The 25,211-nt window shown below is 48.2% G+C and overlaps 1 protein-coding gene across 2 annotated transcripts in view; it reads right to left on the reverse strand.

Moving 5' to 3' along the window:
- LOC115101009 (LHFPL tetraspan subfamily member 2a) overlaps positions 1-25,211 on the reverse strand; it is a 90,257-nt gene that overhangs the window by 2,994 nt on the left and 62,052 nt on the right. For both annotated transcript variants that reach the window (XM_029620152.2, XM_029620153.2), the window contains one exon: positions 10,388-11,389. In XM_029620152.2, coding sequence (XP_029476012.1) covers positions 10,388-10,904 — 517 coding nt within the window. In that variant the 5' untranslated portion in view covers positions 10,905-11,389. The remainder of the gene's footprint in view (positions 1-10,387; positions 11,390-25,211) is intronic.

Genomic DNA, 25,211 nt, shown 5'->3' on the forward strand with positions numbered 1-25,211 from the left:
TACTACTAGAAGTCTACTACTAGAAGTCTACTACTGGAAGTCTACTACTAGAAGTCTACTACTAGAAGTCTACTACTGGAAGTCTACTACTAGAAGTCTACTACTAGAAGTCTACTACTGGCAGTCTACTACTAGAAGTCTACTACTGGAAGTCTACTACTGGAAGTCTACTACTAGAAGTCTACTACTGGAAGTCTACTACTGGAAGTCTACTACTAGAAGTCTACTACTGGACGTCTACTACTGGAAGTCTACTACTAGAAGTCTACTACTAGAAGTCTACTACTGGACGTCTACTACTAGAAGTCTACTACTAGAAGTCTACTACTGGACGTCTACTACTGGAAGTCTACTACTAGAAGTCTACTACTGGAAGCTCTGTTAATAGAACTGCAATAGTAATGCTGGATGTCCACTCGAGTCTAGATTGGGAACGATGTAACTACGATATGTCTACAGGCACATATCACTACCGTAAGGCCACTAGTTCAGAGATTTCATGACTTGTCCTGCATGCCTCTCCTGCTCCTCTCCCCTCCCTACCGTGGGAGCGGATCACTCAGGCAGCCTGAGGGTCTGCAGCCGTCTGCATCTCAGTAGGAAACAGTTAGAATAATAGGATTAAAATGAAAGGCCAGAGAGAGAGAGCGATGGAGAGGGAAGGGTATGGAGAGGGAAGGGTATGGAGAGAGAAGGGTATGGAGAGGGAAGGGTATGGAGAGAGAGAGCGATGGAGAGGGAAGGGTATGGAGAGGGAAGGGTATGGAGAGAGAGAGCGATGGAGAGAGAAGGGTATGGAGAGGGAAGGGTATGGAGAGAGAAGGGTATGGAGAGGGAAGGGTATGGAGAGAGAAGGGTATGGAGAGAGAAGGGTATGGAGAGGGAAGGGTATGGAGAGGGAAGGGTACGGAGAGAGAAGGGTACGGAGAGAGAAGGGTATGGAGAGAGAAGGGTATGGAGAGAGAAGGGTATGGAGAGGGAAGGGTATGGAGAGAGAAGGGTATGGAGAGAGAAGGGTATGGAGAGAGAAGGGTATGGAGAGAGAAGGGTATGGAGAGGGAAGGGTATGGAGAGAGAAGGGTATGGAGAGAGATAAATGGCCTCTTAGGCCTCCTGCACCTCTATGTCAGACCAGCACTCTAAGCCTCCTTCCCTCCCTCTGTCTGCCCCAGTCACTCGCTTCGTCAGGAGATGGGAAAAAAAGTGCAATGCCGAACCAGCTTTCCTCTCTCTCTCTTTCTCCATCTCTCTCAGATCAGACCGAAATCGTATTAAATGCGGAAATGAAAAGTAGGTCATAAATTGCTTCCACATGTTGTTGCGTTGCCTTGACAGCCAGAGCAGCTCTGGTGACGGACTGGAGGTATGGTTTCAATTCTACTACCCCCCTACCCCCATACCCCCACACTACCCCTACCCCCACACTACCCCCATAACCCCACACTACCCCCTAACCTCACTACCCCCACACTACCCCTACCCCCACAACCCCACACTACCCCCTAACCTCACTACCCCCACACTACCCCCATAACCCCACACTACCCACACTACGCCCTAACCTCACTACCCCCACACTACCCCTACCCCCACACTACCCCCTTAACCCCACACTACCCCCTACCCCCACACTACCCCCACACTACCCCCTACCCCCACACTACCCCCTTAACCCCACACTACCCCCTAACCTCACTACCCCCACACTACCCCCATAACCCCACACTACCCCCATAACCCCACACTACGCCCCTAACCTCACTACCCCCACACTACCCCCTACCCCCACACTACCCCCTTAACCCCACACTACCCCCACACTACCCCCTTAACCCCACACTACCCCCATAACCCCACACTACCCCCTTAACCCCACACTACCCCCATAACCCCACACTACCCCCTACCCCCACACGACCCCCTTAACCCCACACTACCCCTTAACCCCACACTACCCCCTACCCCCACACTACCCCCATAACCCCCCTACCCCCACACTACCCCCTTAACCCCACATTACCCCCCACCCTACCCCCACACTACCCCCTACCCCCACAACCCCACACTAACCCCTTAACCCCACACTACCCCCTACCCCCACACTACCCCCTACCCCCATAACCCCACACTACCCCCTACCCCCACACTTGCCCCATAACCCCACACTACCCCCATAACCCCACACTACCCCCTACCCCCATAACCCCACACGACCCCCAACCCCACTACCCCCTTAACCCCACACTACCCCCTAACCCCACTACCCCCAAACAACCACCCTACCCCCACACTACCCCCTACACCCACACTACCCCGTACCCCTTAACCCCACACTACCCCCGTACCCCCACACTACCCCTTAACCCCACACTACCCCCACACTACCCCCTAACCCCACTACCCCCAAACAACCCCCCTACCCCCACACTACCCCCTACCCCTACACCCACACTACCCCCCTAACCCCACACTACCCCCACACTCCTGCATCCTATTTCACCCCTCTCTGTGTCAAACCCCCTACCCTTAGCCCTCTGTCTCAACCAGTGTTTCCTAACTCCAGACCTTGAATAGCAGCACACTTTGTTGTTGTAGCCCTGGACAAGCACACCGGAGTCAACTTGTCAACTAATCATCAAGGCCTCAATGAGTTGAATCAGGGGAGTCTGTCCAGGGCTACAACAACAATGTGCACTGCTGGGGGTACTCGAGGAGTTGGGGAACACTGACCTACACTCCTCCACCCTCTTCTCTACACTCCTCCACCCTCTTCTCTACACTCCTCCACCCCCTTCTCTACACTCCTCCACCCCCTTCTCCATACTCCTCCACCCCCGTCTCTACACTCCTCCACCCCCTTCTCTACACTCCTCCACCCCCTTCTCTACACTCCTCCACCCCCTTCTCCACCCCCTTCTCTACACTCCTCCACCCCCTTCTCTACACTCCTCCACCCCCTTCTCCACCCCCTTCTCTACACTCCTCCACCCCCTTCTCTACACTCCTCCACCCCCTTCTCCACCCCCTTCTCTACACTCCTCCATCCCCTTCTCCACACTCCTCCACCCTCTTCTCCACACTCCTCCACCCCCTTCTCTACACTCCTCCACCCCCTTCTCTACACTCCTCCACCCCCTTCTCTACACTCCTCCACCCCCTTCTCTACACTCCTCCACCCTCTTCTCCACACTCCTCCACCCTCTTCTCCACACTCCTCCACCCCCTTCTCTACACTCCTCCACCCTCTTCTCCACACTCCTCCACCCCCTTCTCCACACTCCTCCACCCCCTTCTCTACACTCCTCCACCCCCTTCTCCACACTCCTCCACCCCTTCTCTACACTCCTCAACCCCTTCTCTACACTCCTCCACCCCCTTCTCTACACTCCTCCACCCCCTTCTCTACACTCCTCCACCCCTCTCTCTTTGACCCGGCCATTCTACTCCTGGTTCCCAGAAAACCGGGGCGTTCACCTCCTCTCAACACAAGGAAATGATGTGAACGTACCGTGACAGAGCCTGAGGTAGAGAGGAAGTGAGAGTGGGACAGAGCCTGAGGTAGAGAGGCAGTGAGAGTGGGACAGAGCCTGAGGTAGAGAGGCAGTGAGAGTGGGACAGAGCCTGAGGTAGAGAGGCAGTGAGAGTGGGATAGAGCCTGAGGTAGAGAGGCACTGAGAGTGGGACAGAGCCTGAGGTAGAGAGGCAGTGAGAGTGGGACAGAGCCTGAGGTAGAGAGGCAGTGAGAGTGGGACAGAGCCTGAGGTAGAGAGGCAGTGAGAGTGGGACAGATGGAGAGGTAGAGAGGCAGTGAGAGTGGGACAGAGCCTGAGGTAGAGAGGCAGTGAGAGTGGGACAGAGCCTGAGGGAGAGAGGCAGTGAGAGTGGGACAGAGCCTGAGGTAGAGAGGCAGTGAGAGTGGGACAGAGGGAGAGGTAGAGAGGCAGTGAGAGTGAGACAGAGCCTGAGGTAGAGAGGCAGTGAGAGTGGGACAGAGCCTGAGGTAGAGAGGCAGTGAGAGTGGGACAGAGCCTGAGGGAGAGAGGCAGTGAGAGTGGGACAGAGCCTGAGGTAGAGAGGCAGTGAGAGTGGGACAGAGCCTGAGGTAGAGAGGCAGTGAGAGTGGGACAGAGGGAGAGGTAGAGAGGCAGTGAGAGTGGGACAGAGGGTGGGAGAGAGGCAGTGAGAGTGGGACAGAGGGAGAGAGAGATGCAAGAGTTTGTGTCGTCTTTCTCATATTTCTTGCCTCTCCACACATTTAACTCTCCACAAATATTAGAGTTTAGCTTTCCAGGAAAAAGGGGAAGAAAAGGGAGAGAGAAGGAGGAGGTTGGGACTCTTACTGGAAACTTCCAGGCTGCTGTGATTGCCAGGTAGAACTGTGAGCCAAGAGGGTGAAGAACTGGGTCTCCTCACTCTCCTAAAGACACTCTCATGAATAACTACACCGACTCCACTCATCCGCTGCTCCTCGGGAACCTTCGTCAGCTGAATCAGGTGTCTTAGAGCTGAATCAGGTGTCTTAGAGCTGAATCAGGTGTCTTAGAGCTGAATCAGGTGTCTTAGAGCTGAATCAGGTGTCTTAGAGCAGTGCTGAATCAAAAGCCTGCATACCTAGTATCCCCTGCAGGAGGAGGCCTGCTAGAGTTCAGAAAATGGTTTCAGCAGTTAGACATGTTTTTCTTTCCTGTGGGAAACCTGGGGGAGTGTTGTGTTTCTCTGTGTTCTTTGCTCCACTGAGGACTGTAGTGTAATAGGAGAACAGGGAATAATAGGGACAGATATGATATCCTGATGTCTGTCCACACAGTCATATCGGAGTTGTTACTGTTCCGTCGGTAGGAAGGCCTGATTCGGGGTTACAGTAATATGCACCGTGACCGTAGACCGGACCTTCCATTCATGTCTATCAGCCTCTATCTACAATACACTTCCTTTCACCTGACTCGCCCCCTCTTTCCCTCTATCTCTTTCCCCCTCCCTCTCGCTTCCTCTCACCCTCACCTCTGTTGTAAACTCGCTCTCTCTCTCTCTCTCTTTCCCCCTCCCCCTCTCACCCACACCTCTGTTGTAAACTCTCTCTCACTCTTTCCCCTCCCCTCTCACCCACACCTCTGTTGTAAACTCTCTCTCTCTCTCTCTCTCTCACTCTTTCCCCCTCTCTCTCTCTCTCTTTCCCCCTCCCTCCCTCTCTCTCTCTTTCCCCCTCTCTCTCTCTCTCTTTCCCCCTCCCTCCCTCCCTCTCTCTCTCTCTTTCCCCCTCTCACCCACCCAGCTCTTTTGTAAACACTGCTCGTGATCCATCGACATCTCAGACATTTGATTGGGTAATGAGATTTGAGTTCCAGTCAGTCCGGGCCAGTATTGTACTTTGGCTTTCTCTGTTTGCTCAACAGTAGAAGAAACATCTAGACTAGTGGTCACAATCAGCCTGTTCCAATACAGTCATTATCATCTGACCTGTAACAGTCAGTCACACTGTATCATATTGTATTTCCTCGTCCGTTTACCGGAGTCAGCGTCACAATTCCCATCAGCCATCACTCAGCCCAGCCCTAGCACCCAGATCAAAGGTCACCTGTGTGACAGTACTATACCGTTGAAAGTATTTCTTAGAATTAAAATGAAAAATAAATAAAAAATAAGTTGGAATATGTGTTGCTACTTTTTAAGCAAATACCTGCTGTCAACTTGCGCAACACGTTAGGGCGATAAAGAAGGCCACGTTCTTCATTTCACCGGATTTCCCCAAGTCACATGGCGTTCGTTTACAAGCACACCGCGACGAGAGACAGGAGCCTTGTGAGTCACTGTTGTGCAGCGGTCGCCAGGTGACCTAGTTACAGTATTGAATTCACAACTCAATGTTTACCAGCCAGATATCTTATAACTATTATGTTAACTGTCTAAAATGTGATAAATGCTCTGCATTTGTGCATTTGTTTTCCTAATTTAGTAGCTAGTTAGTTAGCTATCTAGCTAAATGGTTAGCTTCTTCCAAAATCAAGCCTCGCTAGGTAACGGCAGAGAATCCCCTCCTGGATCAATAGCTTTGTAGTCTAATATTTGTTCTGTGTGTGCAGCAAACTGCGAGTAGCATTTTTTTGTTACTTGTATAACTTTATGAGCTGGGATGTCTGTCCTGCAAATACTTTCATCTTTGCTAGCATTGCTAACCTTTGAAATACAGAGGACACAGTGGGGTTTGAAAATAGCGCCCCCTTGTGTACAGTATTACCGAACATCCCGCTATGGAACATCCCATCAGTGTGTGTGTAAATGAGGTGAGTAGAGTCAGGACCAGTCTAGTGACTCCAGTTGGGATGACGTGACCACCGCTGGCTACACAACCACAATCTCTCCCTCTGAGGTCAAGCCTTTCACCAAAAAACATCTGCCACCTGATCCCAGTCTTGGTCACATTACGGTACGGTCGGTCTGCACAGTTAGTGGAAATAATGATTGGAGGAAAGTCAAACTGGTGGAATGGAGAGACATATATATATATATATATATATATGAGAGAGAGAGAGAGAGAGAGATACAAAGAGAGAGAGATACAGAGAGAGAGAGAGAGAGAGATACAAAGAGAGAGAGATACAGAGAGAGAGAGATACAAAGAGAGAGAGAGAGAGATACAGAGAGAGAGAGATACAGAGAGAGAGAGAGAGAGATACAAAGAGAGAGAGAGAGAGATACAGAGATACAGAGAGAGAGAGATACAGAGAGAGAGAGATACAAAGAGAGAGAGATACAGAGAGAGAGAGAGAGAGAGATACAAAGAGAGAGAGATACAGAGAGAGAGAGAGAGAGAGATACAAAGAGAGAGAGAGAGAGAGATACAAAGAGAGAGAGAGAGAGATACAGAGAGAGAGATACAGAGAGAGAGAGAGAGAGAGATACAAAGAGAGAGAGAGAGAGATACAGAGATACAGAGAGAGAGAGATACAGAGAGAGAGATACAAAGAGAGAGAGATACAGAGAGAGAGGGATACAAAGAGAGAGAGATACAGAGAGAGAGAGATACAGAGAGAGAGAGATACAGAGAGAGAGAGAGAGAGATACAAAGAGAGAGAGAGATACAGAGATACAGAGAGAGAGATACAAAGAGAGAGAGAGAGATACAGAGATACAGAGAGAGAGATACAAAGAGAGAGAGAGAGAGATACAGAGATACAGAGAGAGAGATACAAAGAGAGAGAGAGAGAGATACAGAGATACAAAGAGAGAGAGATACAGAGAGAGAGAGAGAGAGAGATACAAAGAGAGAGAGAGAGAGATACAGAGATACAAAGAGAGATACAGAGATACAGAGAGAGAGAGATACAGAGAGAGAGAGAGAGAGAGATACAAAGAGAGAGAGAGAGAGATACAGAGATACAGAGAGAGAGATACAAAGAGAGAGAGATACAGAGAGAGAGAGATACAGAGAGAGAGAGAGATACAGAGAGAGATACAGAGAGAGAGAGATACAGAGAGAGATACAGAGAGAGATACAGAGAGAGAGAGATACAGAGAGAGATACAGAGAGAGAGATACAGAGAGAGATAGAGATACAGAGAGAGAGAGAGATACAGAGAGAGAGAGATACAGAGAGAGAGAGATACAGATACAGAGAGAGATACAGAGAGCGATACAGAGCGAGAGATACAGATACAGAGAGAGAGATACAGAGAGAGAGATACAGAGAGAGAGATACAGAGAGCGATACAGAGAGAGAGATACATATACAGAGAGAGAGATACAGAGAGAGATACAGAGATAGAGAAATACAGAGAGAGATACAGAGAGAGATACAGAGAGAGATACAGAGAGAGAGAGATACAGAGAGAGAGATACAGATACAGAGAGAGATACAGAGAGAGAGAGATACAGAGAGATATACAGAGATACAGAGAGAGATATAGAGAAATACAGAGAGAGATACAGAGAGAGATACAGAGAGAGATACAGAGATAGAGATACAGAGAGAGATACAGAGAGAGATACAGAGAGAAATACAGAGAGAAATACAGAGAGAGATACAGAGAGAGATACAGAGAGAGAGAGACGATAAAGTGATATCACAGAATGCTGGCTGGCTGAGAAATGACAGAGTTTTCCATCCCTCTGGTCTAAGACATGTGGAGGTATCACTGTCAATAGGAAAGACATCTGAAGGAGAAACACCAACACACATGTGGAGGTGTCACTGTCAATAGGAAAGACATCTGAAGGAGAAACACTAACAGACATGTGGAGGTGTCACTGTCAATAGGAAAGACATCTGAAGGAGAAACACCAACTTCTCCAGCCACGTCAACACAGACCGACTGCTTGATATGGTGTTGCTGTGTGTTTTGGTCCTTATCTCTTCCTGTAGCCAGGGCATTAAAGGACAAATCCACCCAAAACCACCTATCATTTACAGTGTTAAATAACACTAACACGTGATAACAATATTTTTGGTAAATATATGTTTCATTTTGTCGTTATAATAATCAGGTTTTGTCGCAACATGTTAAAATCATTGGGAAATTCTGTTGCAGCTCAAAACCCACAATGCAATGCTCTCTCTAAGGGCTATCTAGCTCGGTAGAACACTTAGCTACACACAATAATATCAAAGACAACATCAGCATGTGAAGTAGCTAGTTGGCTGTAAAATCACCTAAACAAACTGCACTATCAATTTAGCAGTCTACAATCTCACCAAGTTCAACCTGTAGACCGATGTGCCTCGCAGAGTGGAGTGTTACATTCACAACGACCTTCCAATGGCACTATGTAAAGCACCCTGGACTGACCAGGCAGACAAATAGGAGAAAGGTAGTGGACCCTCTGCTAAATTACACATTTCTCAGTGTAGGAGTATCGCAAAAATATGATCAATGGCTCATTGGAGAGAAGACGCCCTCCTGAGTTATGACATCGGCCAGTATTGAAATCTGACATGTATGATGGACGTTTTCACCATCTAAAAGTTGTATTTCTATTCACTTCCAGTGTAGTGAGCTATTCTAGCTCACACTGGCTGTATTTCTACCTGCTTGAACAGCAATAACTCAGATACACATGAAACACTCAGAGATGCACAAAAACAATATAACATTCAAAATGGATTCATCTTTCCCTTTGGGTTTAATGACCTATAGTCATCTCAGACATGGGGCTGGGGGCTGAGGGCTGGGGGCTGAGGGCTGAGGGCTACGGGCTGAGGGCTGGGGGCTGAGGGCTGGGGGCTGAGGGCTGGGGGCTGGGGGCTGAGGGCTGGGGGCTGAGGGCTGGGGGCTGGGGGCTGGGGGCTGAGGGCTGGGGGCTGGGGGCTGGGGGCTGAGGGCTGGGGGCTGGGGCCTGGGGGCTGGGGGCATGAAGGAAACGTCTCCCTGCTATTTCTGCTTTCCGCCTCGCCCCCTTTCCTCTTCCTCATCCTCTTCCTCCCAGACCCATAACGAGCAGCTCTGCTTTTCTAATCAGTCCAGCTGTGGAAGTCCTCTGACTACGGCTCAATAGCGACTCCAATAACACTGGACCGCATTTGACACTTTCACTCTGAATGTGGGTTACACTGTTAGGTGGTAACCGTCCACCGGTGGAGCCGGTAACCTTAACAAATAGTGTGGAAAAGACATCAAATTGATCTTACAGTAGATATGTGTCTGTAGGGCGACTTCACCCTGACCGTCTAAGGAACAAGCACGGGGAAGGAGAGGAGAGAGGGATGAACGCTCAGATTCAGTCGGAACGACCTCACTCTCTCCTATGACTGCCTCCCATAATTCACCGCAGCAGGTCACAGTGACCCCGAGACTCATACACACACACACACACACACACACACACACACACACACACACACACACACACACCCACACACACAGGTCACGTGACGTCACCCCCAGCCGACTCAAGATGACAAATATTTGGTACCTCGTCGCTCATGGCAACGACCTCAAGAGGGAGGCGCAAGGTTGCTGTGCTTCCCGGATACCCGGATACCCGGATACCCGACCTATAGGGTTAATGGTCACCTAGAGCACACAGAGAACCAGCTGGGAGTAATAGTTAATACACTCTCGGGGTCCTGTGTGTTTGTGTGTGTACGCGTGGGTGTGTGTGTGTGTGTGTGTTTGTGTGTGTGTGGTCAGCGGGGTCTGATTGCTCTGGTAAATGTTTAAACTCTGAAGGTCAGAGACGGGACAGCAGCACTAAAGGTTAGATAGATGGGGGCTGAATGTTGGCTGGTCAAACGGCACCCACCCCTTCACAAGCCCCTCTCTCCCTACATCCCAGGGGTTCAACAGTCAGTCAGCTGTGTCTAACTACTACACTGCCCGGTGAAAACCACGACCCCCCCAGGCAACGCGAGGGGCCGCCCGTGCATGTCAATAGTTGTCTCCCTCCGCCTCACCTGCGATGGCCTGCAGCAGTCCACACACGTTGAAGATGCTCTTCTTCATGATGCTCTGGAAGCACATGGTGAAGACGGAGATGAAGGCCACGGCACACAGCAGCAGGATGCCCGCCGCCAGGAAGATGGCCGCCGCCTGCCAGAACCCGCTGGCGATCTCCCCAAAGTGCGCGGCGTACGGCCCGCACAGCACGCCGCGCTGCAGGTGGGGCAGCTTGATGCAGCGGCCGTAGATGCCCAGGGTGGGCCGGTAGGCCTCGCCGGCTGCAGTGGCGCCGTGAGGGCTGAAGACGGCGTCCGGTGTCCGGGGGGAGCCCACCAGCCAATCGGTGCTCATGAAGGCGATGAGCTCGCCGAAAGCGACCACGATGCTGAGTAGAGTCCACAGCATGGAGCGACAGGTCACGATCACGTGACACATGGTGGTGTTGACGTTTGCAGTGCTTCTGAAGTGTTCCTGGTGTTGTCTGTTCAGTGAAGTTCGACGGGGTTGATTCCGGGAGAGGTGGACTGTCATCCAGGGGTCACACAGGTGGGGTCAAAGGTGAAGGTTCAAGTCCTCAGGGGACTTCAGGAAGAGCGGAACGGGTGGAGGGAGAGAGCAAAGAATGGGTTCCTGTTGTGACAGAGGTGTGGGAGAGAGTGAACAGTTCCAACGCAGGGAAGGAGGAGGAGGGCGGGAGAGGCTGGTTTGGAGGCAGGGCCTGAGGTCAATGATTCACCGTGTCCCTCTCTTTCTCTGCTCTTATCTCCTCCTGATGTGGTTCTTGTTCCTTCTTTCTGCTCGGTCACTCAATCTTTTCTTTCCGTCCTCCCCACTGTCTTACTCTTTCACTTGCTCTCTATCCCGTCTTGTGCGTAGCGAGTAAACAGTATCGCTTTCGTCTTTCTCTCTCTTTCTCTCTCTCTCTCTCTCTCTCTCGTTCTCTCTCTTCTGGACTCTACATCGTAGTGAAGGCGTGTCTCCAGGGCCAGCCAGCTGGCTTCTCACCAACTACACACCTAGAGAGAGAGAGAGAGAGAGAGAGAGAGAGAAGGGAAAAGAAAGTGAGGATGTGATCATAATTTATGACAGACCATGGTAAAAACGTATAGCTGTGACATGCTGTATTAACAGTGTTGGTATGGTAACAGTATGGAATGTTTCCGAAGCCGTGTTTACCGCCTCCCAACTCGCATAAAATGTCACTTTAATCAGCAAACACAAACCGGGGCCATTGACCAACACAGCAGTTTTAATCAACCAACCATAACTCTAAGACATGTTGTGTCAAACACAAGGCCCGCGGGCCGCATTCGGCCTGTGACCCATTTCTATCAACGATTTGGGTTGTCAAGTCATTTTGGCCCGCTCCCGTACAGCTCGCGAAGCGCTGCACTGACAAGTCACAGCAAGCGCTGCCAACGTGCTGCACGCCAAACGCCAGTGTATTGCCACACCCCCACCACTCCTCTATGTGTTGTAGGCTAAATGGCCAGGTTTCAGTACCAACAGGTCCTTGCAGTATTCTACAGAACATGTCATCTTGATTGTCAATAAGTGAAAAGATAAAGGACGCCGGTATAAATTACTACTAAAGGACAATAGGACAAGCGAGTATAAATTACTACTAAAGGACAATAGGACAAGCGAGTATAAATGACTACTAAAGGACAATAGGACAAGCGAGTATAAATTACTACTAAAGGACAATAGGACAAGCGAGTATAAATTACTACTAAAGGACAATAGGACAAGCGAGTATAAATTACTACTAAAGGACAATAGGACAAGCGAGTATAAATTACTACTAAAGGACAATAGGACAAGCGAGTATAAATTACTACTAAAGGACAATAGGACAAGCGAGTATAAATTACTACTAAAGGACAATAGGACAAGCGAGTATAAATTACTACTAAAGGACAATAGGACAAGTGAGTATAAATTACTACTAAAGGACAATAGGACAAGCGAGTATAAATTACTACTAAAGGACAATAGGACAAGCGAGTATAAATTACTACTAAAGGACAATAGGACAAGCGAGTATAAATTACTAATAAAGGACAATAGGACAAGCGAGTATAAATTACTACTAAAGGACAATAGGACAAGCGAGTATAAATTACTACTAAAGGACAATAGGACAAGCGAGTATAAATTACTACAAAAGGACAATAGGACAAGCGAGTATAAATTACTACTAAAGGACAATAGGACAAGCGAGTATAAATTACTACTAAAGGACAATAGGACAAGCGAGTATAAATTACTACTAAAGGACAATAGGACAAGCGAGTATAAATTACTACTAAAGGACAATAGGACAAGCGAGTATAAATTACTACTAAAGGACAATAGGACAAGCGAGTATAAATTACTACTAAAGGACAATAGGACAAGCGAGTATAAATTACTACTAAAGGACAATAGGACAAGCGAGTATAAATGACTACTAAAGGACAATAGGACAAGCGAGTATAAATTACTAATAAAGGACAATAGGACAAGCGAGTATAAATTACTACTAAAGGACAATAGGACAAGCGAGTATAAATTACTACTAAAGGACAATAGGACAAGCGAGTATAAATTACTACTAAAGGACAATAGGACAAGCGAGTATAAATTACTACTAAAGGACAATAGGACAAGCGAGTATAAATTACTACTAAAGGACAATAGGACAAGCGAGTATAAATTACTACTAAAGGACAATAGGACAAGCGAGTATAAATTACTACTAAAGGACAATAGGACAAGCGAGTATAAATTACTACTAAAGGACAATAGGACAAGCGAGTATAAATTACTACTAAAGGACAATAGGACAAGCGAGTATAAATTACTACTAAAGGACAATAGGACAAGCGAGTATAAATGACTACTAAAGGACAATAGGACAAGCGAGTATAAATGACTACTAAAGGACAATAGGACAAGCGAGTATAAATTACTACTAAAGGACAATAGGACAAGCGAGTATAAATGACTACTAAAGGACAATAGGACAAGCGAGTATAAATTACTACTAAAGGACAATAGGACAAGCGAGTATAAAAGAGTCGACAGTCTGCTTTATGAAATGACAGCCTGATGGGTGAATTCAATGTCAATGAAGCTGTGCAAGCTGGAGGAGAAGTGTGCACAGGCCACCATCCTAGCTAGGACACTAAAATGTTGTGTGTCGGGTTTACTGTGGGCAACGGAGGAGAAGTGTGCACAGGCCACCATCCTAGCTAGAACACTAAAATGTTGTGTGTCGGGTTTACTGTGGGCAACGGAGGAGAAGTGTGCACAGGCCACCATCCTAGCTAGGACACTAAAATGTTGTGTGTCGGGTTTACTGTGGGCAACGGAGGAGAAGTGTGCACAGGCCACCATCCTAGCTAGGACACTAAAATGTTGTGTGTCGGGTTTACTGTGGGCAACGGAGGAGAAGTGTGCACAGGCCACCATCCTAGCTAGGACACTAAAATGTTGTGTGTCGGGTTTACTGTGGGCAACGGAGGAGAAGTGTGCACAGGCCACCATCCTAGCTAGGACACTAAAATGTTGTGTGTCGGGTTTACTGTGGGCAACGGAGGAGAAGTGTGCACAGGCCACCATCCTAGCTAGGACACTAAAATGTTGTGTGTCGGGTTTACTGTGGGCAACGGAGGAGAAGTGTGCACAGGCCACCATCCTAGCTAGGACACTAAAATGTTGTGTGTCGGGTTTACTGTGGGCAACGGAGGAGAAGTGTGCACAGGCCACCATCCTAGCTAGGACACTAAAATGTTGAGGCGTATCACCATGTAAAGGTTACTTGTTATTTGGAGTTAAACACCTTTCGATTCGGGTCGCGGCATATTCTGCACACCTGCATAGCAGCAAAGGACAAATATCATTGATCTCTTCTTTTGTATTTATATGTATTAATAAAATGTTACATACTGAATCCTATTGTAAAGGGATATATTTTTTCCAAATAAAACAACGGACAGTTTGGGTCGCAGTTTGTGGACACGTTTTTTTTCCCGTTAGGCTATGGCCCACGAATTCGTTGTGGTCCCCCCCCCCCCAATATGGCCCTGGCACTGATTGAGTTTGACACCCCCGCTCTTAGAGTAAGTGGCGTAGCGCAGCCGTGGTGAACGAGAGTATCGGTGAATAAAACATACACAGACAGAGGGCTTGCGCGTCAACAACCTCCTGTCAGGCTTAAACAAAGCCAGACCTGGAGAGGAAGAGAGGAGGAGGAAGAGACGGAGGAGGTCGAGAGAGAGAGAGAGAGAGAGAGAGAGAGAGAGAGACAGAGAGAGACAGAGACAGAGACAGAGAGAGAGACAGAGAGAGAGAGAGAGAGAGAGAGAGAGAGAGAGGAGGCCTGGTCACACAGATGTCTAGATGTGTGTCAGTGTTCGTTTGAAGTGGGGCCTCCTCTCCTTTCTGAGTGTCTTCATGTCGGAGAGCCCGGAGGAACCCGGCTGCTCTGCTTTCTGTTTTGGTTTCCCCCCGCAGAGCTCCGTGACTCACGGGGTCAGAGAGGAGAGATGTGGAAAGAAGGGATGATGGATTCTTTGACAAATGGATGCAGACGGAGGGAAAAAAAAAGCCAGTCTCAGATGAAACAGCCCGCGCCGCTGACCTACGGTCAGTTACCAGCTGATAGCAGCCTGGCTTTCCAACCACCGCGGAGCTAACACATAACAGATCTAGAATCAGCCTGCTTGAGATAACCCTGCTGACAGTCATTTTATAAACACCAGCACTACAGAACCCCAGTGTCACCATCACATAAAAGCTACAAAAACACTACCAGCACATATCCCAGTGACATGAACATGTCATAAGGTCTATCAATGTCAGGGGGGGTAACCCCAGGGGGCGGGGGTAACCCTATCTCACACCCTATCTCTATCTCACAACAACACCGTCATCTCGCAGGGTAGATAACCTAGTGACACTCTGACTGTCTCCTATCTAACAACGCACCATTCACTACCATCACTAGAAGGCTGTGGGATAACGAGCCGTGACATCATTTCACAACTCGGCCATTCCACACACCATCTCTAAACAGGAACCAGATAGCTGACCCACAGGGCTTTGGTTTCACAACTCGGCCATTCCACACACCATCTCTAAACAGGAACCAGATAGCTGACCCACAGGGCTTTGGTTTCACAGCATGGCCTTTAAAGCGAATAGACAATAAAGAAAGCATGTCAACAGACTAGAGCTGAGGGGTTTGTGTTGTTTTGAGGTCGGTTCTGTCTGGGGTTTGATTATTTACAGCATGGTGTGGGTGGAGTGCTGTAACAACACTGAATTAATTAATAACACCACGATGGTAGTGACAGCCCCTTACTGACACCACGATGGTAGTGACAGCCCCTTACTGACACCACGATGGTAGTGACAGCCCCTTACTGACACCACGATGGTAGTGACAGCCCCTTACTGACACCACGATGGTAGTGACAGCCCCTTACTGACACCACGATGGTAGTGACAGCCCCTTACTGACACCACGATGGTAGTGACAGCCCCTTACTGACACCACGATGGTAGTGACAGCCCCTTACTGACACCACGATGGTAGTGACAGCCCCTTACTGACACCACGATGGTAGTGACAGCCCCTTACTGACACCACGATGGTAGTGACAGCCCCTTACTGACACCACGATGGTAGTGACAGCCCCTTACTGACACCACGATGGTAGTGACAGCCCCTTACTAACACCACGATGGTAGTGACAGCCCCTTACTGACACCACGATGGTAGTGACAGCCCCTTACTGACACCACGATGGTAGTGACAGCCCCTTACTGACACCACGATGGTAGTGACAGCCCCTTACTGACACCACGATGGTAGTGACAGCCCCTTACTAACACCACGATGGTAGTGACAGCCCCTTACTGACACCACGATGGTAGTGACAGCCCCTTACTGACACCATGATGGTAGTGACAGCCCCTTACTGACACCACGATGGTAGTGACAGCCCCTTACTGACACCACGATGGTAGTGACAGCCCCTTACTGACACCACGATGGTAGTGACAGCCCCTTACTGACACCACGATGGTAGTGACAGCCCCTTACTGACACCACGATGGTAGTGACAGCCCCTTACTGACACCACGATGGTAGTGACAGCCCCTTACTGACACCACGATGGTAGTGACAGCCCCTTACTAACACCACGATGGTAGTGACAGCCCCTTACTGACACCACGATGGTAGTGACAGCCCCTTACTGACACCACGATGGTAGTGACAGCCCCTTACTGACACCACGATGGTAGTGACAGCCCCTTACTGACACCACGATGGTAGTGACAGCCCCTTACTAACACCACGATGGTAGTGACAGCCCCTTACTGACACCACGATGGTAGTGACAGCCCCTTACTGACACCATGATGGTAGTGACAGCCCCTTACTGACACCACGATGGTAGTGACAGCCCCTTACTGACACCATGATGGTAGTGACAGCCCCTTACTGCGTATCACGTATTAATTATAATGTATTCACATTACTTTACTTTCATGAAATATTTGTTTTTATTTTATGACTTTATTATTTCATTCCAAGTCATCATCTCATGCCTATAGAGCTGCTGCCTATGCTGTCTGCCAAAAAAAATCACTATTTTAGTGATACATACTTTTATGACTGCTGAATACCTAACTATCAATCACTTAGATCATGTATTTTTCAGGCTCGTGAAGCAACTGCTCTCCATCATTCTCTCCTCAGTCTCCTTGTCTGCTTCTCACAGACCGGACAAGTTTAAGTGGGTGCGCAATGGATTATGGTCATTGTAGTTAATTACCACGTTTCCTTGCAGAATATTGGCCTGTTGGAAACTACAACTCCCCATTACATCCCACAGTTCAGACTTGATGTGATTTATCTCTACGGAAAACCACACAGAAAAAACCCCCGAACTGGATGGAATAAACCGCCGTTGGTCAATTAGTTGTTTAAAACCGACCAATAACCAACATTCCAGTTAATCCCTCAGCACTACAACCTTGGAGAGATAAACCAGAGCAACATCAGTCGGAGGAAATAATATATCCCTTCCTACTGGCTTCACTTGTCTTCTTTTATCTAACTGTTAGTTGACCTAAAAACACATGTTAATGTACAGTCCAACTTGGCACATAGACACTAACAATAAGGAAGCTTAGCAGTCCATGTGAACCACCATATTAATGTAAAAAAGCACAGCAAGGAGATCATGCTACAGAACATCAATGCTGGAGCAAACGCCTCGAATGTAAAAGCTGCTTAGAAACCACACGTTGTATTAAACAGTTGATGAGCCCAACATCATGTGTTGATGGCTTCCTCCTCAGGCCAGGCTGAGGCTGTGCCTCTCACTGGGCCTCTGGATCTCAATGAAGTATCTGGGTCTACTGGGAATCACTCACTCTCTCATAACTCATCTGACAGCTGAGTGGATCCTTCCAGGGTGACATTTCGGCCTTTCCCAGGAGTGAATATGGGAATGTTGGATCTGGAGCAAGAGCTGAGTTCATAACTTCATCTGCGTGGAACATTTAAAGGGTCAGAGGAGGACGCACCTTGGCACACACACACACACACACACACACACACACACACACACACACACACACACACACACACACACACACACACACACACACACACACACACACACACACACACACACACACACACACACCTGGAAGGACGGGGATTTTATGTATTTATTTTGAAGTCGTAAACACTTTCCTGAGTGTGCTGAAAAGAACACCACTTACATAAGGTTCTACCTTCTCAGCAGGCTCACTAACTAGCGCTGCGTTTTCCATCAAACAACTCCAGTCATGAGTGCAGACTCCTGAGCACATCAGTGAGTAGTAAAACTGTGTCTGGTATCGTGAAACACTGAGACTGGAGAGATGATCGCACACACAGACCTTTTTCCTCTGTTCTCTGAACCACTACCTTCCCCCTCTCCCTCCCGCCCTTGCTTCCACCTTCCCTCCCTCACCAGCTCATGGGAATCCCTCAGCCCGTTCCTGGACAGTGTGTGGGGAGTGGGAGGGAGGGCCGGTGTGGGAGAGTCTGGGGGAACATGGGGCCAGGCAGTCTGGGGAGCCGGGTAAGGAGCGAAGCGGCTCGTGGAGCAGAGCCAGGGGCCGGTGGTAAACTAGGGCTGTTGCGGTGACCGTATTACTGCCACACTCAGGCAGTCAAATTCCACGTGACCGTTTAGTCATGGTAATTAGGCTTCTCCAAGCTCTGATGCTGCTGATGGTCATTAGTAGCCGACCAAACTTGCTAACTGCCTGGTACTCAGCACTTTATTGTCCCTCTAATCACTCTGACATCAATGCAAATGTGTTCGAAAATCTAATCAAACACTTCATGAGAGCCCATGAGCCCATGTTGCGCAACATTTCTATAGGCCATGCAAGTGCGCAAGAAAGTAGAGTGATGGCCTCTATTAAAAAGAGGAGGAGCCCATCAGCTTTCTATAGGCTAGGCCTCCTATATTTATTTCTCAACTTAAGCAAATATTAAGCACATTGCTTATCTTTACAACAGGAGTATAGCCTACCTGGCTGGTATGAACATGAATCACGGGAAAAGAGTTCTCTATTTGCTATTTAAGTACATAGATGACAGGTTTATGATAATAGTATATGCTAAATCCTAACCAATTTCACACATATATTATGTAGTATATGTAAAGACAAGATTAAACCAAGAATAGTGTGATGGGTGGCAATATATACTTATCACTTATATATATATATATAAATATATATATAAATATATTATCACTTGTGAATGATGCCCAGCCTAAGGCAAGAAACAATGTATTTTTCCCCCCGAATAGTCGCTCGCCTCATGTAGCCTAGCACATAGGCCTATAAGTTTTGATAAGGTTTGTATCACAACTAAAGTGGCCAAATAACTAGTAGGCTGTGTGTGGCAGCCAGGAGATGCTAAATGTGTTTATGTTAATTAACGGTCAATTACCATGAGACCGACAGTTATTTGCTTGACCGGCTGACGAAATTTGGTGACCGCCACAGCCCTAGTGGTGACGCGTGTGCTGCCTACGCTCTGAACCTCCTGGTCGTTTCGGTCACACGGCCCCCATGGAGAGGGTTAGTCTGCTCTGCTATGAGGTCACACTCCCTTTAGGGGGGCTTAGTGTGTGTGTTTAATTCATTATGCCTGAGCTAGGGAGATGGTACAATGACAGCATACTGACACTTTGACCTCTGTTATCCTGTTGAAATATCAACAGCCCCCATGGCTTTCCTCCCTCAGTTTCATTCTCCTCTCTTCTTCCACTAAAGAGACAGAATGACCCAGATCTGTGGGTGTCTAGCGACTGTGTGTCGCGTGGTGTGTTTCCAAGTCTGGTGAGGTCATAAGAACAGGCGTAGGATTAGAATTACTTTTATTCAATCGCAAATGTGCTTATTAACTAAACACACGCAAACAGTCCCGACGACCTCAACTGGACAGGATTAGTCACTGTCTTGATGCAAAACAACGTTTCCAGTAACTCTTTCTACTTTTCAACACACACACACACGCACACATGGACAAACACATGCGCACACTCAAAGACACGCACGCCAGGTCGTTCTAGTTCATAGTTGAGTCAGTCTCTTGAAACAAAAACCTGTAGATGTTCTGACACCTGTGATGTTCCACAGACTCCAGTTCAAACAGCACCAAGAGGAATGATTCTGGCTCAGTCATGCACTGAGACACTCTGAGGCAGAGGTCAAACGTTAGCCGGCCAGTTGCAAAGACTAATTCCTCATTGACACACAGACACACAGACACACACACACACACACACACATGGATGTTGTTTAAAAACACTTAGAAAGCAGAAAGGATCTGAAGCAGCTGGAGATAGGTACACAGGGCAGGACCAACTGACCTGCTTTGAAGCTCAGGCCACTTGGCCTTTGACTCCAACCGGCAGGGGTGCCTGATTGCAGTGTGTGTGTGTGTTTGTGTGTTTGTTGGAGGGGATAGATAGAAGAGACAGATAGAGCATTGAATTGACAGAGACAGAGGGACAGAGACAGAAACAGAGAGACAGATAGACAGAGGGTCAGAGAGAAACAGAGACAAACAGAGGGACAGAGAGACAGATGGATAGAGGGTCAGAGAGAAACAGAGACAGACAGAGGGACAGAGAGACAGAGACAGACAGAGGGACAGAGAGAGAGACAGAGACAGAGGGACAGAGAGAGAGACAGAGGGACAGAGAGAGAAACAGAGAGACAGATGGATAGAGGGTCAGAGAGAAACAGAGACAGAGACAGACAGAGGGACAGAGAGAGAAACAGAGAGACAGATGGATAGAGGGTCAGAGACAGACAGAGGGACAGAGAGACAGAGGGACAGAGAGAGAAACAGAGAGAGACAGACAGAGACAGAGGGACCGAGAGACAGAGGGATAGAGAGAGAAACAGAGAGACAGATGGATAGAGGGTCAGAGAGAAACAGAGACAGACAGAGGGACAGAGAGACAGAGAGAGAAACAGAGAGAGACAGACAGAGACAGAGGGACCGAGAGACAGAGGGATAGAGAGAGAAACAGAGAGACAGATGGATAGAGGGTCAGAGAGAAACAGACAGAGACAGATGGATAGAGGGTCAGAGAGAAACAGAGACAGACAGAGGGACAGAGAGAGAAACAGAGAGACAGATGGATAGAGGGTCAGAGAGAAACAGAGACAGACAGAGGGACAGACAGAGGGAGAGACAGATAGACAGAGGGACAGAGACAGATGGATAGAGGGTCAGAGACAGACAGAGACAGACAGAGGGACAGATGGATAGAGGGTCAGAGACAGACAGAGACAGACAGAGGGACAGATGGATAGAGGGTCAGAGACAGACAGAGGGTCAGAGACAGACAGAGACAGACAGAGGGACAGATGGATAGAGGGTCAGAGACAGACAGAGGGTCAGAGACAGACAGAGGGACAGAGAGACAGATGGATAGAGGGTCAGAGACAGACAGAGACAGACAGAGGGACAGATGGATAGAGGGTCAGAGACAGACAGAGGGTCAGAGACAGAGACAGACAGAGGGACAGATGGATAGAGGATCAGAGACAGACAGAGGGTCAGAGACAGACAGAGGGACAGAAAGACAGATGGATAGAGGGTCAGAGAGAAACAGAGACAGACAGAGGGACAGACAGACAGAGGGACAGAGAGAAACAGACAGAGACAGAGGGAAACAGAGAGACAAAGGGACAGAGAGAGAAACAGAGAGACAGATGGATAGAGGGTCAGAGAGAAACAGAGACAGACAGAGGGACAGAGAGAGAAACAGAGAGACAGATGGATAGAGGGTCAGAGACAGACAGAGGGACAGAGAGACAGAGAGAGAAACAGAGAGACAGATGGATAGAGGGTCAGAGAGAAACAGAGACAGAGAGAGAAACAGAGAGACAGAGGGACAGAGAGAGAAACAGAGACAGACAGAGGGACAGAGAGACAGATGGATAGAGGGTCAGAGACAGACAGAGGGACAGAGAGACAGATGGATAGAGGGTCAGAGACAGACAGAGGGACAGACAGACAGAGGGACAGAGAGAAACAGACAGAGACAGACAGAGACAGAGGGACAGAGAGACAAAGGGACAGAGAGAGAAACAGAGAGACAGATGGATAGAGGGTCAGAGAGAAACAGAGACAGACAGAGGGACAGAGAGAGAAACAGAGAGACAGATGGATAGAGGGTCAAAGAGAAACAGAGACAGACAGAGGGACAGACAGAGGGACATAGAGAGAAACAGAGAGACAGATGGATAGAGGGTCAGAGACAGACAGAGGGACAGAGAGACAGAGAAACAGAGAGACAGATGGATAGAGGGTCAGAGAGAAACAGAGACAGAGAGAGAAACAGAGAGACAGAGGGACAGAGAGAGAAACAGAGAGACAGAGGGTCAGAGAGAAACAGAGACAGACAGAGGGACAGAGAGACAGATGGATAGAGGGTCAGAGACAGACAGAGGGACAGAGAGACAGATGGATAGAGGGTCAGAGAGAAACAGAGACAGACAGAGGGACAGACAGACAGAGGGAGAGAGAAACAGACAGAGACAGACAGAGACAGAGGGACAGAGAGACAAAGGGACAGAGAGAGAAACAGAGAGACAGATGGATAGAGGGTCAGAGAGAAACAGAGACAGACAGAGGGACAGACAGAGGGACAGAGAGAGAAACAGAGAGACAGATGGATAGAGGGTCAGAGACAGACAGAGGGACAGAGAGACAGAGGACAGAGAGACAGATGGATAGAGGGTCAGAGACAGACAGAGGGACAGATAGACAGAGGGACATGGACAGAGGGACAGAGAGAAACAGAGACAGATAGACAGAGGGTCAGAGAAACAGACAGAGACAGACAGAGACAGAGGGACAGAGAGACAGAGGGACAGAGAGAGAAACAGAGAGACAGATGGATAGAGGGTCAGAGAGAAACAGAGACAGACAGAGGGACAGAGAGAGAAACAGAGAGACAGATGGATAGAGGGTCAGAGAGAAACAGAGACAGACAGAGGGACAGACAGAGGGACAGAGAGAGAAACAGAGAGACAGATGGATAGAGGGTCAGAGACAGACAGAGGGACAGAGAGACAGAGAGAGAAACAGAGAGACAGATGGATAGAGGGTCAGAGACAGACAGAGGGACAGAGAGACAGAGAGAGAAACAGAGAGACAGATGGATAGAGGGTCAGAGAGAAACCGAGACAGACAGAGGGACAAATAGACAGAGGGACAGAGAGACAGAGAGAGAAACAGAGAGACAGATGGATAGAGGGTCAGAGACAGACAGAGGGACAGAGAGAAACAGACAGAGACAGACAGAGACAGAGGGACAGAGGGACAGAGGGACAGAGAGAGAAACAGAGAGACAGATGGATAGAGGGTCAGAGAGAAACAGAGACAGACAGAGGGACAGAGGGACAGAGAGACAGAGGGACAGAGAGAGAAACAGAGAGACAGATGGATAGAGGGTCAGAGAGAAACAGAAACAGACAGAAAAGTGATGAGAGGAGAAGTGGACAAGTCTGGGCATGTCTGGTCTAGGGATGGGCATGTCTGGTCTAGGGATGGGCATGTCTGGTCTAGGGATGGGCATGTCTGGTCTAGGGATGGGCATGTCTGGTCTAGGGATGGGCATGTCTGGTCTAGGGATGGGATAGGGATGGCATGTCTGGTCTAGGGATGGGCATGTCTGGTCTAGGGATGGGCATGTCTGGTCTAGGGATGGGCATGTCTGGTCTAGGGATGGGCATGTCTGGTCTAGGGATGGGCATGTCTGGTCTAGGGATGGGCATGTCTGGTCTAGGGATGGGCATGTCTGGTCTAGGGATGGGCATGTCTGGTCTAGGGATGGGCATGACTCGATCTTTAACCAGAGATCAAATATTTTTCTAATACTGTCAGACTATTTGGTAGAATGTGCTTTGTGTCTGCCCGAACGGGCAATTGCAAATATGTCCTGATTAAATGAGTAAAAAATGAAGACAGCGTGAATTTGCTTTGACTCTAGTGTTCCATTTTTCCGTTTTTACATGTGCATTTGCGGGTCACAACAGAAAAGGAACCAAGCCAAGCGTCACACAGTTCTCCTCCCTAAGTTCCGACCGCTCCCTCTACAGACGCTGCTTGAGCACGCACACGAGCTCACGTTAGGCCTACAGAAAGAAATGCCTATAAAATCTATCGAACTGAAGGGATACACGAGCTACATTCCATGCCAAATGACAAGTTTTGTTTTGTTTTATCACAAATTCTAAATGGATTGGATTTTGAAGTGGGGAAATACAGGGCCGTGAAAAATGATTTGCCCTCTTTTCCAGTTTTCTATAACCTGAGTGAAGAAATAACACAACAATTACATACTTATTTCATTTATTTCATAAACAAAGTTATGGAACACCCAATGCCCCTGTGTGAAAAAGTAATTGCCCCCTTACACTCAATAACTGGCTGTGCCTCCTTTAGCTGCAACGACTCCAGCCAAACGCTTCCTGTAGTTGTTGATCAGTCTCTCACGTCGCTGTGGAAGAACTTTGGCCCACTCGTCCATGCAGAACTGCTGTAACTCTGCGACATTTGTGGGTTTTCACGCATGAACTGCTGGTTTCAAGTCCTGCCACAACATCTCAATTGGGATTAGGTCTGGACTTTGACTAGCCAATCCAAAACTTCATATGTGTTGCTTTTGAACCATTTTCATGTAGATTTGTTTTGTGTGTTTTGGATCAATATTTTGCTGCATGACCCAGCTGCACTTCAGCTTCAGCTCATGGACAGATGGCCTGACACTCTCCTGTAGAACTCTTTGATACAGAGCAGAATTCATGCTTCCTTCTATTGACCTTTCACACGTGAGTTCAAAATATCTCTAATGGTCACCCCAGTGTGAGTTGTTTTATGAGCAGGATGTCAGAATGAACTCACTGTTCCAACATTTTTACGCAACAGGAGAGTTAACCTGCGCTGCCCTCAAACCAAGACACATGCTGTCTGCTACTTATCTATAGGCTAATATCAACTTGTGGATTTGAAATCATTTTCAAACCAGTTTAATTTTCTGACAACAGTTTGAATTGAGGTGTGTACCGCCTCCACATAAATTCACATAGAAGTAGCCCATTTCAGTGTTGCGGACAATTTTCAGTGCATTCGGAAAGTATTCAGACCCCTTGACTTTTTCCACATTTTGTTATGTTACAGCCTTATTCTGAAATGGATTACATAGTTTTTTCACCTCATCAATCAACACACAATACACTATAATG

The sequence above is a fragment of the Oncorhynchus nerka genome, linkage group LG19, assembly GCF_034236695.1.
Source record: "Oncorhynchus nerka isolate Pitt River linkage group LG19, Oner_Uvic_2.0, whole genome shotgun sequence".
Classification (NCBI taxonomy): Eukaryota; Metazoa; Chordata; class Actinopteri; order Salmoniformes; family Salmonidae; genus Oncorhynchus; species Oncorhynchus nerka.